Here is a 17,817-nt window from a genome sequence, read left to right as displayed (position 1 = left end):
AGGTAATACTGAAGAAATCTACGAATATTTAAAAAATACTGACTAAGGCGCATTTAGGGCTAGAGCCTCAAGCTGCGAACAAATTTAGACTATGTATATAAAGTGCTTAGCATCATAATACACAGCCATTTCTGAATAAACAGAAAATTTTTAAGGTGGCATCGTTTTAGGTTATATCTCATATTGTGAATACCTTCACAACGAGTTGCCATGATATTGCACTACTTCGAATAAGTAACGCTTCACCTAAGGAGAAGACTAGTGTTACTTATTCTCAGATAGGTACCACCACCCAGACAGCACTGTTTCAGGGCTATTTGGCCCTTCGTCAGTGAGTGGGTAGGTACCCAAGTGATGCAATGATGGCAAAAACAGTTATGAAGTATAACTCCACAATATGAGAGATGCCTGATGGTGTATGATGTATTTAGACTAAGGCGCATTTAGGGCTAGAGCCTCAAGCTGCTAAAACGATGCCACCTTAAAAATTTTCTGTTTATTCAGAAATGGCTGTGTATTATGATGCTAAGCACTTTATATACATAGTCTAAATTTGTTCGCAGCTTGAGGCTCTAGCCCTAAATGCGCCTTAGTCTAAATACATCATACACCATCAGGCATCTCTCATATTGTGGAGTTATACTTCATAACTGTTTTTGCCATCATTGAATCACTTGGGTACCTACCCACTCACTGACGAAGGGCCAAATAGCCCTGAAACAGTGCTGTCTGGGTGGTGGTACCTATCTGAGAATAAGTAACACTAGTCTTCTCCTTAGGTGAAGCGTTACTTATTCGAAGTAGTGCAATATCATGGCAACTCGTTGTGAAGGTATTCACAATATGAGATATAACCTAAAACGATGCCACCTTAAAAATTTTCTGTTTATTCAGAAATGGCTGTGTATTATGATGCTAAGCACTTTATATACATAGTTAAAAAATACTGTTAAAAAAATAGCTCATGAAATCCTAGGCAAAAAGAAGAACCAAGGACCAAAAAAGACCTAGATTACAGAGAAAGTAAGAGCTGCTGTAGAGGAAAAGAAATTTGCATATCAGAAATGGCTGGGTGATAGGAATGATGCATATAGGAACATTTATGTTTAAAAAAAGAAAATAGCCAATCGGTTGGTAGTAGAAGCAAAAAATGAAGAATGGGAAAGGAAATGCGCAACTATTAATAGCAAATTGGGCTTCAAGCAATCAGCGGAATCATGGAAGGTCCTTAAAGACTTGAGAAAACAGAATAAACACAATGCTGGTTTGCAATTAATACCTTTGAAAGACTGGACGGAGTACTACGAAGGACTTTTAAAAGAAGACCGGGAAGAGTTCAAGACGATGGAGGATTTTGGTGTAGAAGACTCGGGCTTAAAAGTTTCTGTTAGGGAAGTGGAACTCCTGCTAAAGGAAGGAAGGAATGGCAAATCACCTGGACCTGGAGAAGTTTACATGGAACTGACTGAACCACTCCTCTTCCTCCATATCTGAAATATGGAGGAAGAGGAGTGGCTGTTCTGATACAAAAACTGTTAAATAGTATACTGAGATGAGAAAAAATACCGAAAGAAATGATAACAGGATATATTACATCAATTTATAAGAAGGGCGATCGGAAAAGCTGTTCAAATTACAGAGGAATATGCGTCCTGAACCCGCTGTTAAAGATCCTTGGAAAATGGATCAGGAACCATTTAGAAGCCCGAATCGAGGTATCAAGACAAATAGATTAACAGTAGCCACTGGCAGAGGTGAAAGAGATTCTTGCACTGCGTCTATTGGAATGAGCAGAAGCCTGAAAAACAAGATGCAGGATATTTCAGAGACTGCTGGGAGTCATTGCGGTACAAGTAAACACATGGGTTGTGTTAGGGTAGCTAAGAATAGAAATAAGTGCATGTATACTTGCGTGTACACCAATGCTAGGAGTTTAGTAAATAAATTTGAGGTATTGCTCAAAACATCAAAGGCAGATATTGTTGGGATATCAGAGACGTGGTGTCACACAGATATAAGCAATGCAGAACTGGAATTTGGGGAGTACAACGTCTACAGAAAGGATAGACTGGATAGGAAGGGAGGAGGGGTTATGCTATTAGTTAAGAAATACATAAAATCCAAGGAAGTGAAGCCAGTGGACATCGCTGGACAGTGCAGTGTCGAGTCAGTTTTGTGTGACATAAGCATTGGGAGATCAAAATTGAGAGTAGGAGTGTGCTATAGGCCTAATGACTCTGATCAGTATAACAAGAAACTGTACAGAGAAATAGAGTGGGCCAGTAAATCAGAGAGTCTTATAATGGGAGATTTTAATTTCCCAGATATTGACTGGAATTTGGGGGCTGGTCACTCACACACTAGCAAGGCTTTTGTGGATTTATTGGACGATTGTTTTCTACATCAGCATGTTCGGGAGGCAACTAGAGGGAGGAATACTCTTGATTTGATTATCAGCAGTGATTCTTCATGCACTAAGAATCTGCAGATAAATGAACCACTAGGTGGAAGTGATCACAGTGTGCTGAAGTGGGATTTACTCAAAGAGGTAACTACCATTAGGGGTAAAGGGGAGGGTTATTGCTTTTGTAAAGGCGACTACGATGGACTGAGACAGTATTTAAATTCTATACAGTGGGACCAACTGATGATGTTACCAACAGCAAATGCAAAATGGAAAGCATTCAAAGAACTTATCTTGGAAGCTACTAGGCTTTACATACCAACTAAGAAATATTGTTCAAGGTTTAGACCTAAATGGATGTCAGATGAACTGATGAGGCATACGGCAGAGAAGAAACATGCATGGGATACATACAAATTAACACATGACACAGAAGCCTATGATAGATACAAGTTGATCTGTAACCAAATTACAAAGGAGGTTAGGCAGGCTAAGGCAGATTACGAGAAATCTTTGGCAAGGGATGCAAAGAAAAACAGCAAAGAGTTCTTTATTTATGTAAACTCTAGAAGGAAGGGGATGAATCAGATTGGTCCACTTGATATCGATGGGTCAACCGTTGATGATCCTGCTCAGGTAGCTAACAAACTAAATGAATATTTTGCATCGACATTCACACATGAGGAGTTATTTAGCGAGGGAAAAGCCAGAGGTGTATTCAACTCTAGCAGTAAGCTAGAGAATCTTGTAATAACTGAGAGTAAAGTGGAGGAGAAATTGTTGAAGATAAACACAAGAAAGGCACCCGGGGTGGATGGGATCTATCCAGTTATATTAAAGGAGGCAGTAGAGGAAGTAAGCAAACCCTTAGCCATAATTATGAGAGCTTCCTTGGACTCAGGGGAGGTACCCACAGACTGGAGATGTGCAAATGTGACCCCAATTCACAAAGGAGGATCAAAGGCTGACACAAGTAATTATAGACCTGTGAGTTTAGCTTCTGTTCCCGGAAAATTAATGGAGGCACTAGTTAAAGAATGACTGCAGGATCATTTAGACAAGACTTCAGTTATAGCTTGGACACAGCATGGTTTTGTTAAGGGGAAGTCTTGCCTGACCAATTTGATTGGATACTATGATGCAGTCACGAAGGAACTGGATGCAGAGAATAACTTTGATATTATATACTTGGATCTTAGAAAGGCTTTTGATACTGTTGCACATGGAAGACTGCTGCACAAATTGGAGCAGTGTGACATTGGAGGCAAATTGCTGCTGTGGATAAAGGGGTGGCTGAGGTCGAGAAGACAGAGAGTGGTAATCAATGGACACTGCTCGTCGTGGACTAATGTTATTAGTGGAGTCCCTCAGGGCTCAGTGTTGGGTCCATTATTGTTTTCTGTATTCATAAATGATATTGATGATGGTATATCAAGCTTAATGTCGAAGTTTGCAGACGATACAAAGGTAGGCAGGGTTGTCAAGGACACTACTGACACTATGCTGCTGCAACAGGATCTGGAAAGGTTAAGCAGATGGGCTGAGAGGTGGCAAATGAAGTTTAACATTGACAAATGTAAAGTACTACACATGGGAAACAGCAACCCCAGAGCAACGTATCAACTCTGTGGTACTACACTGACAGTGGTAAAGAATGAAAGGGACCTGGGGGTGGTTGTGCAGCCAGATATGAAGTTCTCTGAGCAGTGCAGACAGGCTGCAAGAGTAGCTCATGGGTGTATTGTCAATGATATATAGGAATTTTTCTAGCAGGGATAAGAATGTGATTATTCCCTTGTATAAGGCAATGGTCAGGCCACACCTAGAGTACTGTATACAGGTCTGGAGGCCTCATTTCAAGAAGGATGTAGAGCTGCTGGAACGAGTACAGAGAAGGGCAACAAGATTAGTGAATGGAACAAAGGGTGCTCTTACGAAGAAAGGCTTAAGTTTTGCAAATTACAGTGTCTGGAGACTAGGCACCAGCGAGGTGATCTGATAGAGGTGTATAAAGCCTTGAATGGTTTGAGCATGCTCAATGCTGATGGGATTCTTCCTCTCGCTCAGAATAATCACCTGAGAGGGCATAAATTCAAATTGAGGAAAGACAGATGTAGGATAGACGTGCGGAAATTTGACTTTAGCCAGCGGGTGGTTAGTTGGTGGAACAGACTTTAATCCCTTGTCGTGGAAGTTGATAGCCTAAATAAGTTTAAGGCTCAGCTGGACAGGTATTTTGAACGAACAGAGGGGTGAAGTGGAAGTGTTTTTTTTTTTTTTTTTTTTTTGGCTGATGCTGCATAAGCTTGCTTTCTTGCATCAAATGCCTCTACTAATGCTAATCACAACTCTGGTGCCGGTAACGCAGTATTAAGCATTCATAAGGAATGCCCGCACTTATCACACTGCAATATGGCAAACTCCATAATGGGGTGCATGTGCGCTCTGCTATTATGATTCATAGTACTGTTACAGCTGACTATGTGCAGTGCTTTAAGCCATGAGTGCTGACAGCAGTCATGTGAATAGTCGATAGTTTCAATGTCGCATCGGGGATCAAGGTTATGTTGCTCACCCCAAAAATGTTCAGCAACAGCAAAGGGGTCAAAGTTAGTGGTGCAGAGAGCCACCTCATGTTCTGAAACAATCTTTTAACCTCCCAGCAGTCTCACCAACATAACACATCCCACAATCTGGACATGTAATGCAGTAAACGGAACCGCTCCATAAAAAAAGGAGGAATAGGTGTTTTCACTCTGGAAATAGTGGAATGAAATTTCCTACTACGGAGTTGCACACACTGTATATGGTAAGAGGGTAAAATTCTAGCGAGATGCTCCAATGTGACCAGATAATAAGGGATGTAGGCAATAGAGAAACTCAGTATTGTGAGGAGGATTTGATCGAGTGACAAAATCATGAGCTTGCCACTCACACCTATCCAGAACATCAGGGGGATAACTGCAATTAGAAAACTCCATTCTTACTTCAGTATTTATTTTAATAAAGTTTAACTTAAACCAGTTTGTCAGTCATTACTGTAAAGTATATAATGATATGCAGCTGAAAGCTCAAGGCCTTTTTTCTAACTAAATAAATATTTTGCATTTAGCTTCATGCGTGAAGTTTTTACAAATGGGAACATCAGAAGTGTACCAAGTTTTAATGGGGAGCTACAAGGATTTTGTTAAAACTGAGAAGAAAGTGGAAGAGTAATTGCTGAAGCTAAAAGTAAAAAAGGCACCATAATGGCAACAATGCAAGAAAGCAAGTTTATATAGTATCAGTTAACCAGTTTAAACAAAAAAAAAAGCAAAAAAAACAACCACTTTCCATATCACTTCTCCATTTAGTATAACAGTCTATCTAGTTCTTAGTTGAATTTATTCAAATTACCAACTTCTACAACACTAGATAGAAGTTTATTCCAATAATCAATTACCTGTTGGCTGAAAGCAAATTTCTGCATATCTACCCTGAAACCATCCTTTCTTTATATTAAAAAAAAAAAAAAAAAAGGATAAAAGAGGCAAGCAAACAATTGGCCATAATTATGAGAGCATCCTGGAGTCTGCAGGCGATTCCTATAGATTGGAGGTATGAAAATGTCTCTCCTATTCACAAAGGGAGTACAAAGGGTGATGTGAGCAAAGAGGCCTGTAAGCTTTATTTTTGTTCCAATAACAGGAAAAGCAATGGAATCAGCGGTTAAAGAAGTCACGCAGGAGCACCTTAACAGGAATGGAATCCTGTGTGATCAATCTGATTAGGTACTATGATGTAACAAAGAAACTGGATGCAAACAATTTTGACATCTTATTTAGATTTCAGTAAAGCATTTGACATTGTTCCATATGAAAGAGTTCCACCCAAACTAGGGGCAGTGTGTCATTAAGGTCAAGTTCCTGCTATGGATAAAGGGATGGTTGAGTGGCAAAAAACAGAGTAAAAATAGAAACGAGTGCTGCTCTTCTTGGTTTAATGTCATTGGCAGACTCCATCAAGGTTCTGTGCAAGACCTTATATTTATTAACGATATTGACAAAAGCATATCAAGCTTATTGTCTGAGTTTTCAGATGATAAAATGGTTGGCAGGGTGGTTAATGACAAGAATTAAAGGATACTACTACTACTGCAGCAGGATCTAAAAAAATTAGGCAGATGGACTGAGAATTGGCAATTGAGGTTTAACATTAGTATATGCAAGGTACTGCAAATTGACGACAATAATCCCAGAATAGTATTAGTAGTGGCAACAATACAAGAAAGCACATTTATACAGTATCAGTTATTAAAAAAAAAAAAAAAAAAAAACTTTCCATATCATCTGTCCATCCCCTATAGTCTGTCTAGTTTTTCCCTTGAATTTATTCAAACTACCCACTTATACAACAGCGGATAGAAGTTCGCTCCAATAATTGATTACCCACTGGCTGGAAGAAAATTTCCACATGTCTACCCTGCAAAGAACCTTCCTTTTCTGCATTTCTTTGCCAGAGACTAAGATTCATAATCTGTCTTAGGTTGCCTAACCTCCTTCATAACTTAGCCACAGGCTAATTTATGTCTACTATAGGTTTCTGTATCACCTGATAATTTATAAGCATACCATGCATTTTAGTTCTCCACAATAAGTTTCATCGGTTCATGTGACATCCATTTAGGTCTAAGCCTTGAACAATATATCTTATTTGATATAATAAGTCTGGTAACTTCTATGAATGTACATCCTTGAATGCATCAATGCCACTACTAATCATAATATCATTATCCACAATTCTGCCTAAGTGGTTAATATCTTTTTACATTATAAAGTATTTAAATATAAACTATACTAATAATATATTTGTATATATTTGTCAGTTGTATGCAACTGCAAGAACCTTTGCTGCAGTCTCTCCAAATACTGTGTTTGCCAGTACCAATCAGACTAGCACTCTATGATCTACTCCTAATCATGAATGACAGCTACTGTAAATCAGACTTATATCAGATAAACTTATGTCACCCAAACTGACTCCATCATGTCAACTGGCAACACTTCCTTAGATTTTGTGTTTCTTAACTAATACCATAACTCCTCCTCCCTTCCTAACCTGTCTATCCTTTCTGTACACATTGTACTTCTCAAATTCCAATTCTGCATTCCTTATCTCTGTGTGACACCACGTCTCTGATATCCCAACAATATCTGCCTTTGATGTTTTGACCAACACCTCAAATTCATTAAATTTATTTCCTAAACTCCTAGCATTGGTGTACATGCAAGTATACATGCACCTGTTCTTATTCTTAGCAACCCTAACACAGCCCATGCATTTACTTGTTCTACGATGACTCCCAGCAGTCTCTGAAATCCCCTGCATCTTGTTTTCCAGGTTGCTGCTAATTCGAATAGAAGTTGTAGATCTTTGATGTTAAATGTTTGTTCATCAACATCCCTCTTCTTGAAAAGATTCAATGCTTGTTAAGCAAGATTAACCTAACCATTACTAATCCAGCCCATGGATTAATTTTTGAAACAAATCACTCATTTCCATATTATATTCAAATCCCTCTACTAACATTTGTAAGTTAATGACATTAAAGAAGCCCTAGATATAACTATAGAGCAAGCTAACATGTAGTTTAGTGCAAAAGCATCATTTTAACGTAGCCATCTACCAAAGTAATTAAATTAATTAATTAAATTGGCATCGTTTCGGTTATATCTCATATTGTAAATGCCTTCACAATGAGTTGCCATGGTATTGTACTACCTCGAATAAATAACATTTCACCAGTGGAGAAGACTACCGTTATTTATTCTCAGTGGATACCACCACCCAGACGTCACCGTTTCAAAACTTGTTGGCTTCTCTTCGGTGGGTGGGCAGGTACCCTGGTGTTGCAATAGCGACAACCCAGTTATGAAATATAACTTCGCAATATGAGAGATGCCTGATGGTGTGCAGTGATATAGACTATAAAGTGATGTAGACTATTGTGAAGTTGTACTTCATAACTGGGTTGTCACTATTGCAACACCAGGGTACCTGCCCACCCACCGAAGAGAAGCCAACAAGCTTTAAAACGGTGCCGTCTGGGTGGTGGTGGTATCCACTGAGAATAAATAACAGTAGTCTTCTCCACTGGTGAAGTGTTATTTATTCGAGGTAGTACAATACCATGGCAACTCGTGAAGGCATTCACAATATGAGACATAACCAAAACAATGCCAATTTAATTAATTTAACTACTTTGGTAGATGGCTACATTAAAATGATGCTTTTGCACTAACCTACATGTTAGTCATTCTACCTCTTAACAAGAGTCCTTTGCCCTTAAATAATTTATAGTCTATAGAGCAAGTTTATTATCATTCATGTGAACACTAGATCTCTACTCAAAAAAAAAAAAAGGAGCCTTCTAAACGGCAAACCACTCCTTCCCAAATACCCTCAGATGGTTTTGTGTGCCAGTTAGAAAACTCCACTATTCCATTCCCACATCCCCAACCAGAGATTACTACATTTAATCATACTGAAATGAATGAAGCCTGTAAGCAGGAAAAAAAAAAAAACTAAATTAAATATTATGTTTAACTGGAATATTGTTTTAATAATTATCAACAGTATGCTATACAAGAATTTATCCAATTACTGGTTAAATCAACATCTGAAAGTTACTTACCCTGGACTTGTGAGATCCACCAAAACTAAATCTTTTTCCAAGAGAACAACAATAGCATAGGGATCATGATAATCTAATTAGAAACAACCATTTAAGCTTTGTTACTGGGATAGCATTTTTAAGAACTATGTGCTTTATTACAACATAAATTTAACCTTTTCATTACTATGTTTAAAAAGCTATACAGGGTGTCTCAAAAATATTGGTACAAACATTTAGGGGAGGTAGGTAACATCTAAAGGAATGTGAATTGCATAGGAACCCATAACTGGAAACGAAATTCAAATTAAGAAAAGACAGATGTAGAATAGATGTGCGGAAATTTTCCTTTAGCCAGCGGGTGGTTAATTGCTGGAACAAACTTCCATCTGTCATTGTGGAAGTTGATAGGTTGAATAAATTTAAGGAGGAACTGGACAGGCATTTGGAGGGAATGGTGCGATTTTTTTTTTTGGCTGATGCTGCATAAGCTCATCACATGCCGCCACTACTACTATTACTACTACGTCACAGGAAATTAGTAGCAGAGGCACAAGAAGCAGAAATGACACAAGACAGTAATTAGTGGCAAACATTTATTTGACATAATATTAACAATGGAGTACAAGATGGATGCATTTCATGATGTTGCAACAGATGCTCAAAGGTTCTACCATGAGACGTGATGCATGCGTGACACCGACGCAGCATGGATTGGCGGACACGGTCGTCGAACACACCTGGAGTTTCTTTGACAGTAGCAGCAGCGCAGACGAGTCTCGCCACGAGATCCATTTCTGTCTCCACAGGCGATTCATACACGATAGATTTGAGGGCCCCCCCACAGAAAGAAATCAAGGCGATAAATCAGGTGAGCGTGGAGGCCAGGCAACAGGTCCACCAGGGCCAATCCATCGACGCCCAAAACGCTTGTTCAAATGGTCACGAACACACCTTTCATAATGGGCAAGCACCCCGTCATGTTGAAACCAAATGTTGCATCTTACATTTGCTGGAACATCATCAAGTAACCCTGGTAGAACTTGTTCAAGAAAAATCCGATATTTAGCAGAGTTCATGCGGGATGGTAACAGGTATGGGCCAACTAAGCAGTCACCAACCATACCTGCCCACACATTTATTGCGAAGCAATGTTGTGCAGCACGGGGGTGCACACCGTGTGGTCCCTCTGCTAATCCATACACTAGGTGCATGTCTGCCAGCTCACAGTTCGTATATCGATGCATGCTCTTTGTGCGGCGACTACTGCTTGAATGAGTAAACCAGAAATTTTCCCTCTCGCGAACTGATGAACAGCGCTGTGTACCGACTTACGGTGACTTTTCCGGTTATGGGTTCCTATGCGATTCACATTCCTTTAGATGTTACCTACCTCCCCTAAACGTTTGTGCCAATATTTTTGAGACACCCTGTATAAAAGACTAATTTCAAAAATTAAAAACCCTTAATTATTAATAAAAAAATTAACACAAAAAGTATAAAAAATAAATTATAGAACTTATGAGAACATAAATAATAAACATGCAACTTCTAGGTAGGAAAAAAAATGTCCAAGGAATTTCTTATAGTTTTGCAAAACAAGTTTTTGTTTTCCTGTAAATATTAGGCTCAGTTAAATCAAAGTTACTTAGCTCAGAAAGTTCTCCAATAACTTTTACAATTTTATTAATTCTCTAAATAACAATTACAATTTGAAAGCCATATAAATCACTGTAAGTTTAATTGCATTTAATTTTCAATAATTTTTCAAAATTATTTCAATGGCTGCACTGAAATATAACCTAATAACCTTCCTTTACTATTGACTTTATCACCTTTTATAGCAATCAGGATAAGTTTTTTCCAACAATCAACTTTCTGCTGGCTGAAGGCAAATTTCTGAACATCTATCCTGTAATCATCTTTCCTCAATTTAAATATATGCCCCTTCATGTGTGTTGCATGAACAAGATGGTTGCCATCAGCATCTAGCCAACTCAAATCCTTAAGCACTTCATTCAGATCTCCTTGTAGGTAGTCTCAACAGATTGTAATTTGCAGAACTGAAGCTTTTATTGATAAGAGCACCCTTTTATGCCCCACAGGATTGTATGCCAATTTTAGGAGCATAGTAAATAAATTTGATGAATTTGGGAAAGTCATCAAATGCAGACATTGTGGAAATATCAGAAATATCACTTATGTCTGTGTGATGGTGTCACTGAGACATGAGCAATGCAGAATTTTAGTGAGGAATGGGTGGTCAGTGCAATGTTCAGTCAGGTTGGTGTGATATAAGCACTGGTAAAGCAAAACTGGGAGTAGGAGTGTGTTATAGGACTAATGACTCTAATGAGTACAATGAACAACTGTACAAAGAAACAGAGTAGGCCAGTAAATCAGAAAGTCTTACCGTGGGGGATTTTAACTTTCTAGATATTTACTGGAAATTGTGTGTTGGTAACTCACAAACTACCAAAAAACTTTTCTGAATTTACTAGATGACTGTTTTCGGCAGTAGCATATTAGAGAGGCAACAAGAGAGAGTAATATTCTTGATATGACTATCACCAGTGATTGTGCATTAAGAATATGCAGATAAAAGAACCACTAGGTGATGGTGATCACAGTGTATTGATGTGGGATTTACTTAAGGATATAACTATTATCAAGAGTAAAGGAAAGGATTTTGCTTTCATGAAGGTGACTACAGTGACCAACCCACAAATTCCAGTCAATATCTGGGAAATTAAAATCCCCCATTATAAGACTCTCTGATTTACTGGCACTCATCAGAGTCATTAGGCCTATAGCACACTCCTACTCTCAATTTTGATCTCCGAATGCTTATGTCACACCAAACTGACTCGACACTGCACTGTCCAGCAATGTCGACTGGCTTCACTTCCTTGGATTTTGTGTTTCTTAACTAATAACATAATTCCTCCTCCCTTCCTATCCTGTCTATCCTTTCTGTACATTGTACTCCCCAAATTCCAGTTCTGCATTCATTATAACTGTGTGACACCACATCTCTGATATCCCAACAATATCTGCCTTTGATGTTTTGGGCAATATCTCAAATTCATCAAATCTATTTACCAAACTCCTAGCATTGGTGTACAGGCAAGTATACAAGCACCTGTTCCTATTCTTAGCTACCCTAACACAACCCATGTATTTACTTGTACCGCAATGACTCCCAGCAGTCTCTGAAATACCCTGCATCTCGTTTTTCAGGCTGCTGCTCATTCCAATAGAAGTAATGCAAGAATCACTTTCACCTCTGCACGTGGCTACTCTTAATCTATTAGTCCTTATATCCCCCCCCCCAAGCTAGCAATTTTCCGACCCACCCAACACTGCCTAGATAGCATCAGCAAATATTCTTGCACCCTTTCTATTTAAGTGTATCCCATCCCTGTAGAAGCAGTTTCTCCTGTTAACAAGTACAGACCAGGCTGAAAAAAATTATACCCTTCAAGCCTTGCACAATCTTTCCAGGGCCGAATTAATCGACAAGGCTCTTATCATATACTCCCTCCTATCGTGTCTGGGCAGAATTGAAGACACTTTCAAATTCAACCCTAATTCACGGCGTTTTTTCAACAGTGACCTGTACTTGTTAAGTAATTCCGCCGGGCTCCTACTCTTAATATCATTAGTGCCAATGTGTACAATAATATCACCTTTTGTGCCCTTAAAAGATGATATCTGCTCTACAACGTCATCAACCTTTGCCCCTGGTCCTGTTCCACTTATCCTTTTTACAATGTTCCCCGTTTCCCTGACAACAGAGTCACCAACAACTACTAGTTCTTGTGGGACCAGCACATTCTGCCTTGGGGGTTGCCGTTATGTTGCGTGATGATCAAGTGCAAGCTCTCACGTTGATGTGGGCAGCTGAGAGCTTGATGGGCTCATCATCCATCATAATTCCACTTTAAACTCATCGAACATAATTTCTCTCCTCATTTATCTCTTCTATTCTTTGGGGCACTCTTCCTTATGTATTTCTCAAAAATTCAATCAGCAGAAATTCAAATCAACAAGTATTTTTTTCCCTCCTTGTTAAAAAAAAAAAAAAAACTCCTGCATTCCCAACCTTTAATACATACACAGTACTAGAGTACTGATTCTAATATCTTTGGAATCACTATAAAAAAAGAATTTTAAAAAATGTTAAGAATAAATATACAAAAAATACATAATGATGAGGTCCAGAAGTTTACAGATTAAGATGAAAATTTTAAAAAAAAATCTTGCCTCTTGCAGGATGAAAACAAGTGCACTTACAACTGTTCAGCACAGCCATATCAAAATTCGAAACCTAGCAGCTAGAACCTTTCAAACACAGATTGAATGATGGCCTTTAGTTTGTTCCAGTTTCCAAAATGCCTGAGATTCTGGATATGCTTTCTCACATAAGTAAATCAGTAATAAGTATTCCTAATCTAAAACTCTGGGAAAAACTTTAGTAGCTGCTCACAGCATCAGAAAGAGAAAACAGCCAGAACAACAGTCAGACTCAGCTGTAAAAAAACTCTAAAAGATCAAGCATATAAAGGAGGAAGTGTGGTTATCCACAGTCATTTCAACTATAATGTAAATGACCCAGAACCACTTTGATGATGCCTACTTCAAGCTATCAGCAGCTTCTAAAACATCCCTAGAAAAGAAAACAAAACACACTTTAAAATACTTCCTCCAAACCAAGAAGATAACCAAATAACTTTTCTACATCTAAACCTAAAAATTTGACCTTCAAGTGTTAAAGCTCTTAGAGGCCAGGCTTACCATTCAGGTAAGCATTTATGCCTAGCGAAGTTAGACACTGATCTAGGGCACAAAAAAATGGCAGGACCTGTGAAAACACTGAACTCAGCTTTTGCTAGATTAATTACATTATTTTTTAAATTGGGAACGTGTAAGAAGTTGCTTTAGAACACAGTACATACTACAATCATCATATAATTTTAAATAAAATATAACTTAGAATCACTGTTTTTAATTTGCTATTTGAAAAATTCCTCCCTAACAATTACCCAAATTTCCTCTGTTGGGGTCCATATCCACATATTTTGTATAAGGTTCATGAATTTATAAATGCACCTTGTTGTCATTCACATAACAGTCAAGGCCAAATACCCCACACCACCAAGGCAATTTTGTTTTATATTATATTATTGTGCTGTCATGTGTTGACACTTATAAAAGCTACTAATGCAGAACATATAAAGTTCCTCCAAACAAAATTTCTGAGTGCACTGTAAGACAATACCCTCAAACTCAGCATTAAACCTGGATTATAATTTAGGTAATATCTGCATGCAGTAATGAATTCTTTCACCAAGCTAACTGTTTTTGATTATACATTATTATAAATTTTTACTTTATATATTTGCTTTTTTTGGAGTTTTGTGCATAGAATGGTGCTTGATATGACATCATCTAAATACTGGCTGAAGAATTTTAAGTTACGGAGGGATGGACTGAGTGAAACATTCTATTTTGAACAAAAGCTGTGATATACCTGGTATTAATGGTGACCTATAAATCTGCTAGCACAAAAGTTGTCAGAAATGAAATTATCTGAAATTTTTCAGAAAAAAAAAATTTCAGATAATTTTATTTCTAAAAAAATATAAAAATTTTGTCAGAAATAAATTTTATAATTTTTATCTGAAATCAAGAAGTATGAATGAGGACTACTGCTGTGAAATTTAATTTGGTTTTCAGTTGTAGCACAGTCATTTTGTAAAAGGCAATGAATAATACTGAAGGCTTGGAAAATCATTACCAAAAGAAAATGATGTGATGTGATGTAACAAAAGGTTATCTGTTGAGGTTATTTAATGGTTTAAGTGATCATCTTTCCAAATATACATAACTTACCTACTTTGATAATATAAACCAGAGCTGTGATGCTCATGTGATGCTCAAATATCGAAATCAACTTAGAATGTATTTCTAAGTTGATTTTGATATTTGTAAAAGAATAACAGAAGTTTACCTCAATATGATACTCTCCAAAAATTAAAATGAATATAATGTTACAGTAAAAAATAACTTGTAAACAATTAAAAATTCTAAAATATTACATTGTTAAAAAATAACCTGAAAACAATTAAAAATCAATTTAACATAATTCAGTAAAAAAAAATTAAAAGAATTTAATGTAAATATTGCAAAACGATTTTCCTTCTTGACAAAACTTTGATTGTATGTCATGATCACAGGAATGAAAATTACAGAATATGTGTGAGCATGAATCTTAAAAAAGGGATTATTTGTCTTTGTGCATGATTGTAAAAGACCATGAATTGGAGATTAGATATGGATGGTGAACATGGCGATATGGATTGGATTTTATCACACTTATTCGGAACTTGAATAAAATCAATTTTGACATCTATTGTGAACCAGCAAACACCAAGATGCTTCCGCACTATAACAGCTGTCACCCATTCACCTACAAAAGGTCTATAAACTTTAATCAATTTCTCAATGCCTATAAATATTCAATGAACGAATCTGCTTTGGACTCAGAAATACAGACATGAATCAGCAGATTCTTAAACAGGAGTTAACCCCTTACTACAATAAACTGAACTAGGGTACAAGCTAAAGCTAAAGTACAAAGAACTACACCAACCAACAATAGTAACATAAAAAAAATACTTTATTTCTTTTCCATACAGTGGAACAAACTTAACAGATTCTTTAAAGCTACTGAATTTAAAATTGTGGCCAGACCAATACAGAAATTACACACTATACTGAATAATTGCTCAGTCCTTTCCTCGTTCGCAACACAAATTAATGACTTGGTATACAACATTTCTTGCAGTGATTGTGACTCATCTTATCAAGGATCTACGCAGTTCCCTTTGAATTTTTGTGTCACACAGCACACATCCTCAGTTTATGCTTCTCGTTCAGCAGTGTCAGAATTAACCGTCCATGCTGTTAACAAAAACCATACTTTTTTATTTAACGAGGCCAAAATACTTAGTATCCAACGTAATTATATGAGACTTAATTTCAAAATCCATCGAAATTATTTAAATTACATAAGAATTCTATTAATGTTCACCATCCATACCTAATCTCCAATTCGTGTTCTTTTACATGCATGTGCAAAGACAAATAATCCCCATTTAAAATTCATGCTCACACATAATTCCATAATTTTCATTCCTGTGATCATGACATACGGTCGAAAAGCACTGTCAGCTTCGTTTCGCAATATTTAAGTTAAATTCTTTTAATTTTTTTTTTTACTTAATTGAGTTAAATTGATTTTTAATTGTGTTCAAGTGATTTAATTGTTTAAGTTATTTTTTATTGTAACGTTGTACTCATTTTAATTTCTGAAGAGTATCATATGGAAGTGTTATACATATCATATTGAGGTAAACTTCTCTTATTCTTTTACAAATAACTTACCTACAAACAAATTAAATATACTCTTTCTCTCAGAGCAACAGAGTAAAACAAACACATGATTGTAAAACTGACATGGATCTCAGGTAAGATATTTTAAAGCTCTCCTATAACATTAATAAGTAACCCTAATCACTTTGATAAGCTTCACCTACATTATTCTGAGCCTGGCTACTGATAACCAGCACTAACTGTATGTAACTTGAATACATAACTAAACAATAGGATACAGAAAAAAAGGTGCAGTTAATCTCACCTGTCTGCCAAGGGGTTTCACACAGTGTAATGAAGGTCACAATACTATAATCCATCTCCAAAACTGTAGTGGCTCTGCCTTGCTGAATAGTCAAGCTTGGCCTTCTGCCTGAATCTTCATATGGCAGTCCTCCAGAAAATACTACTAGTGACTCCCTTAAAAATAAATAATAATCAAGGACTATATACTTTATATTAGTAATAGTATTTGCCATGTAGTGCAAGGAAGCCACAGGCTTTTGCTGCACTAGCAAAAAAAAAAAAAAAAAACCCTAACCAAGTAGATAAAACACAAATTATATGCTTCCCTCATCACACAGGTAGGTATCCAGTTGGATTTTGAATTTATTCAAACTGTCAGCCTCGACTACTTCGAGGGCAAATTGTTCCAGCTGGTTAAAAGAAAACTTCCTACAATCTGATCTAAAATTTCAACCCCCATAATTTTAATTTATGGCCACTAGTTCTGGAATTCTTTATAACAGTGAGAATTCCACCTCCATTCATTTTACCAATCCCTCTCAGAGCCTTATAAACCTCAATCGAAGGTGCCTCTGGGGTGTCTGGTTGCAAGCTCTGTAGCCCACATAATCAATCTTTTTCATATTATTATTAGCTATATGGTGTAAGGAAGTCTGGGGCTTATGCGGCACCAGCCAAAAAGGTTTGAGTACCCTGAGAGAGAGAGAGAGAGAGAGAGAGAGAGAAGTAGGAGGAATCACCAAAAAAGAGAAGAATGATGATATCTGATATCCAGCTCAGGACCCTGGGTGTGCCAAGCCCATACTTACCAGATGTGAGCCCCTGCAGTAAATATGGTCATCCTTGTCACCATTCGAGTTGCCTGTCTTTGGATCCTTTCAAAAAGCACAATGTCTTTTTTTCAGATGAGGTCTGTATACTTGAACACAGTATTCCAAATGTAGTGTTACAATTGCCTTATGCAGTGGGATTATGACTTCCTTATCTCTACAGGATAATGTTTGCTAAATCATCGATAAGACACCATGGGCTTTCCTAGTTGCCTGTTTACGCTGTTCAGCAAACTTCATATCTGCCC

The 17,817-nt window shown here is 37.3% G+C and overlaps 1 protein-coding gene across 1 annotated transcript in view; it reads right to left on the bottom strand.

Moving 5' to 3' along the window:
• Positions 1 to 17,817, bottom strand: part of LOC150081240 (syntaxin-binding protein 5-like) — a 416,184-nt gene that overhangs the window by 222,090 nt on the left and 176,277 nt on the right. The window contains exons 11-12 of the mRNA XM_090379469.1: positions 16,759 to 16,913; positions 9,078 to 9,150 (exon numbers count right to left, since the gene is read on the bottom strand). Coding sequence (XP_090235595.1) covers positions 9,078 to 9,150; positions 16,759 to 16,913 — 228 coding nt within the window. The remainder of the gene's footprint in view (positions 1 to 9,077; positions 9,151 to 16,758; positions 16,914 to 17,817) is intronic.

The sequence above is a fragment of the Mastigoproctus giganteus genome, chromosome 8, assembly GCF_048544385.1.
Source record: "Mastigoproctus giganteus isolate SK-2022 chromosome 8, ASM4854438v1, whole genome shotgun sequence".
Classification (NCBI taxonomy): domain Eukaryota; kingdom Metazoa; phylum Arthropoda; class Arachnida; order Uropygi; family Thelyphonidae; genus Mastigoproctus; species Mastigoproctus giganteus.
This window is presented reverse-complemented; position numbering and strand designations above follow the sequence as displayed.